Below are 3938 nucleotides of genomic sequence, written 5' to 3'. Positions count from 1 at the left end.
AAGACCCAGGACACGCTGGAGGGACTATGTTTCTCTGCTGGCCTGGGAACGCCTTGGGATTCCCCCGGAGGAGCTGGCCCAAGTGGCTGGGGAGAGGGAAGTCTGGGTCTCCCTGCTTAGGCTGCTGCCCCTGCGACCCGACCCCGGATAAGAGGAAGAGAATGGATGGATGGATGGATGGATGGATGGATATTTACAGAACTTTAATAATAAAAAAGATAAAACAAAGGTAATAATAATATAAAAATATAAAGTATTGGTCTAAATAAAAATACTCTCACACAATCTCGGGAATAAAAATAAAAGTTCCTTGTATCCTCTGAAACAAAGCACAGCTTTTAAACAGTTAAGGACGAGAGTAAAAAGTAGAATCAGTCATGTTAAACTAAACTGACTCAACTGGGTTGTCTTTTAGAGTGTGAGTATCAACTGTGTAAGGATAGACATGTTGAGCTTACCTAAAGGTACTAGAAAAAGGCAGAGCTCTGCAGGTCAAACCAAGGCAGCAATTAAAAACAAAAGAAGAAGCATCAATACACAAACACCAACAACACTTGATAAAAACGAGACAAAGCAGTGTTATCAGTAAAAAAAAATCAGGAACAAAAAGAAAAGAATCACATTTAGAAAATAGAATAGTTGGGCTTGTTACGTACCAGCAAGAAAACAGTTAAGAATCCATTTCATTTTCCAGCAACCTGATTATACTTTTTCTGTGTTTTTTAAACCAGTTTCGTGAATACAGAAATTGACACATGATCAAACATGGTTTTGTAGAAAGACCCAAAATAAAAAGTTTAGAGTCGGTATTCTGCAAATGGAGGCTGGTTTGGGGCAACAGAACAAGATCATCTTGGACTATCTAGAAATCTATTAAACAAAACGTACAAAGTACTAATAATCAGTGTTAAGCTTTGTGACAGCTGCTGGTTGTGTGTTTTGATGGTGACTTCATTTGAGCCACCGTTTAAAATGACCTTACTATTAATACAAAATGCAGCTGCAGGCAAAAGTCATTCATATTCATTTTTTTGCCCATATGTGACCCATATATAATTTTATTGATAGACTGAATGTGGATTTTTTTTTTTTCCAAAGCAGACCCAGGACACTTTCAAATGTGGTTCGAAAACGTATCTCATGTTTTTCAAACTGACCTCAGTCTGAATAGTCATGTTGCACTTCATCCAACTTTTACGTCATTGAAGTAGGAGTATGCAGATTGATCCAAATATCAATACTAATGTCATGCAGTTTAAAGTGGGTGGGATGGGATGGGAGGCACAAATGCATGGTATGCAAAAACATATGTTAAAGTTTGGTCCCAGAAATTCAGATTTGGCTGCCACACTCAGCCAGTTATTCTTCAATACAGCTAAGGGTCCAAAATCTAGGTCACTGGGACTAAAGCTCATGTTTTCCCAAAATGTTTCTCACAAAGCCAGATTGTACCATAGGAGACCCACCTTCTGAAGACAGGCCTGTACATGGGCGTGCTTCAGCAGGGGGACCTTTTGAAGACGGATCTGTACATAAGTCTTATTCATCAAGGGGATGTTCTGAAGATGGGCCTGTACACAGGCCTTCTTAAGCAGAGGGACCTTGAAGGCGCTGCAAGTAGTGTTTTTGGTGACTGTGGCCCCAACTGCCTTTAGATCATTAGCAAACTCCTCCTGTGTAACTGTGGGCTGATCCCTCACCATTTTCATCATCATTCATCTTCAATATAATGTGGAAGATTTTCATAATCATTTTATAGTGGTGTCCCAATACTAATATCTGGATCAATACCGGCGTCAAATGCTTAAACTTGTACTCGTAAAAACACCCTGATACCACTTTTATTCTTTGTGACTGTTCTACTCCACATCTTGTGTTATAGCACCATCTTGTGGAAGTTGTTATGTTAGCATGTCTGACATTCTCTTTGTTTCCAGTTATGCAAGCTGTTTTGTTAGCATTGCTAGTCATTTGGATAATGCTGGCATTCATTGAGAGTTGTAGTGCCACGGCATCAGAATTTAACCACCTAGGCCAAAGCATTGTTTTTGAGTATTGTCATTGTTACTTATAGCTTTAATTAGCCCCTGGTTGTTTTAACTCTAAAACAACCAGGGGTGTGTTTTGTTTCGATGATAAACCACAAAGCCAATATTTGTGCCAGCTCTAGATCTATGTTTCATTATTCAACAGACAACTTGTTTGTTTTGTTTTAGTTTTACAAAAAACAAATGTGGTGTGGACACAAAACTTAATTTCCTGAATGAACACAATTTCTGTGGAGTTTTTCCTACACCCTGCGTTTATCTGGTTGAATAGTTAGCCTGGTCAGTTAACAAGGCCTTCACAATGACATAATTTCTTCTTCGACGAAGCAAGTAACCAAAGTCTAAAAATGTCTGTAGTTTGGAAATATTTTAAGATTAACACAGATGATGTTAAGAAAGCAGACTGTCTGTGGTGTTCTAAATAAAGAAAACATGTTTTTAAAGTCAATGTGTAATGTTTAGGTACTAATTCATTAACTACTCAGTGGTGGTATTTGGTATCGGCAAGTACCCAAACTGAAATACTCATACTAGGTCTGAAAAAAAAAGAAAAAAGTATTGGAACAACCCTAACATTTTATATTTCTTCCGTTTCTGAATAATGGCCCCAACAGTCATCTTCTCACCAAGCTCTTTGCTGATGGCCTTGAAACCCAGTCCAGCCAATTAGTTAATCAATTAACTTTATTTATACCCGTAGCTACATTTGATTAGATTGAAGAGAGACAGCTCTTCTTCCACACACAAGAGATATGACATAGTCATAACAGTAGACACAACATGACTAAAAATGGCCAAGCGTTCAGTGCTTTAAAAGAAATACCCCCCCATCTTTAAGAACAAAATAATACGAAATAAGATCAGATGAGATAAAACAAGTTAAAATTTGATAAGACCAGATGTAAAATGACAAAGAAATAACAATGTTAAAATTACACTAAGACATATTGAAAAAAACTGATGGCAACAAAACAAAGCTGGTTTCAAAACACTTGGTTTTACACTTTGGCACTTGGGATCTACATCCTGATAAAAAAAGCTAGAATTCATAATGCAGCTTGAAAAAACATGACCTATAAGACATATCCAGATATCCTCTGTACCTGACTGGAATACAGGGATTCTGGATTCAGTTGCATGTGTGCTGTCCCACCAAGCCGTTAGTCAAAGATTTTCTTAATCTTTTAGACTCTTAATTTTGTTCAGTCCGTGTCGGGTCCAACTCAAGAACATGGTCACACCCTGGACCTTGTGTTGTCCTTTGGTTTACCGATTTTAAACATTGAAATATGCGAGGCTGTGTTTTCCGATCACTGTCCTGTTGTGCTTGAAACTATTTTTCACGTTTATGATTTTAAACCCCTGATTCCGATACGTCGTCGTGTTTTTAATATATCAGCTGTTGAACAGGCTACTGCTGCTTTTAACAAAGTTTCAGAGTTTCCTGTTGGTTTAACTACTGATGAAATCACCTCTAATTTTTATCATAAATGTCAAATGGTTCTCGACGTGGTTGCTCCTTTTAAGACCATGAGACCTAAACCAAAGTCTGAACCTTGGTTAAATGATGTTACTCGTTCTGCCAGACAAGACTGTAGGAAAGCTGAACGAAAATGGAAAAAAGATAAATTACAGGTGTCTTTTGCTATGTTCCAAGAGAGCCTGTGGAGGTATCAAAACATTGTTAAGGCTGTGAAAGTCAGATTTTTTTCTGGTGTCATTGTGAATAATTCTCACAATCCACGGGTTCTTTTCTCCACCATTAATTCTGTTCTAAATACTCCTCCATCTTCAGGTCTTGAGAGCTCCTCTGAAACTTGTGAAAAGTTCCAACAGTTTTTTATTAATAAAATACAAAATCTTAGATCACTAATCCCTCAACTTTCACAC

General features: G+C 37.7%; 1 protein-coding gene across 8 annotated transcripts in view; it reads right to left on the bottom strand.

Annotated features, from left to right (window-relative positions):
* The window catches only part of tpd52l2b (tpd52 like 2b), an 87187-nt gene that overhangs the window by 13832 nt on the left and 69417 nt on the right, over positions 1–3938 (bottom strand). For 3 of the 8 annotated variants that reach the window (XM_037977112.1, XM_037977108.1, XM_037977109.1), the window contains one exon: positions 459–485. The exons of the other annotated variants lie outside the window; for them this stretch is intronic. In XM_037977112.1, coding sequence (XP_037833040.1) covers positions 459–485 — 27 coding nt within the window. The remainder of the gene's footprint in view (positions 1–458; positions 486–3938) is intronic. 8 annotated transcript variants of the gene reach the window in all.

This window comes from Kryptolebias marmoratus, linkage group LG8 (genome assembly GCF_001649575.2).
Source record: "Kryptolebias marmoratus isolate JLee-2015 linkage group LG8, ASM164957v2, whole genome shotgun sequence".
In the NCBI taxonomy this organism is placed as follows: domain Eukaryota; kingdom Metazoa; phylum Chordata; class Actinopteri; order Cyprinodontiformes; family Rivulidae; genus Kryptolebias; species Kryptolebias marmoratus.
The sequence above is the reverse complement of the archived record's forward strand: the minus strand, read 5'-3'. Positions and strand labels throughout refer to the sequence as shown.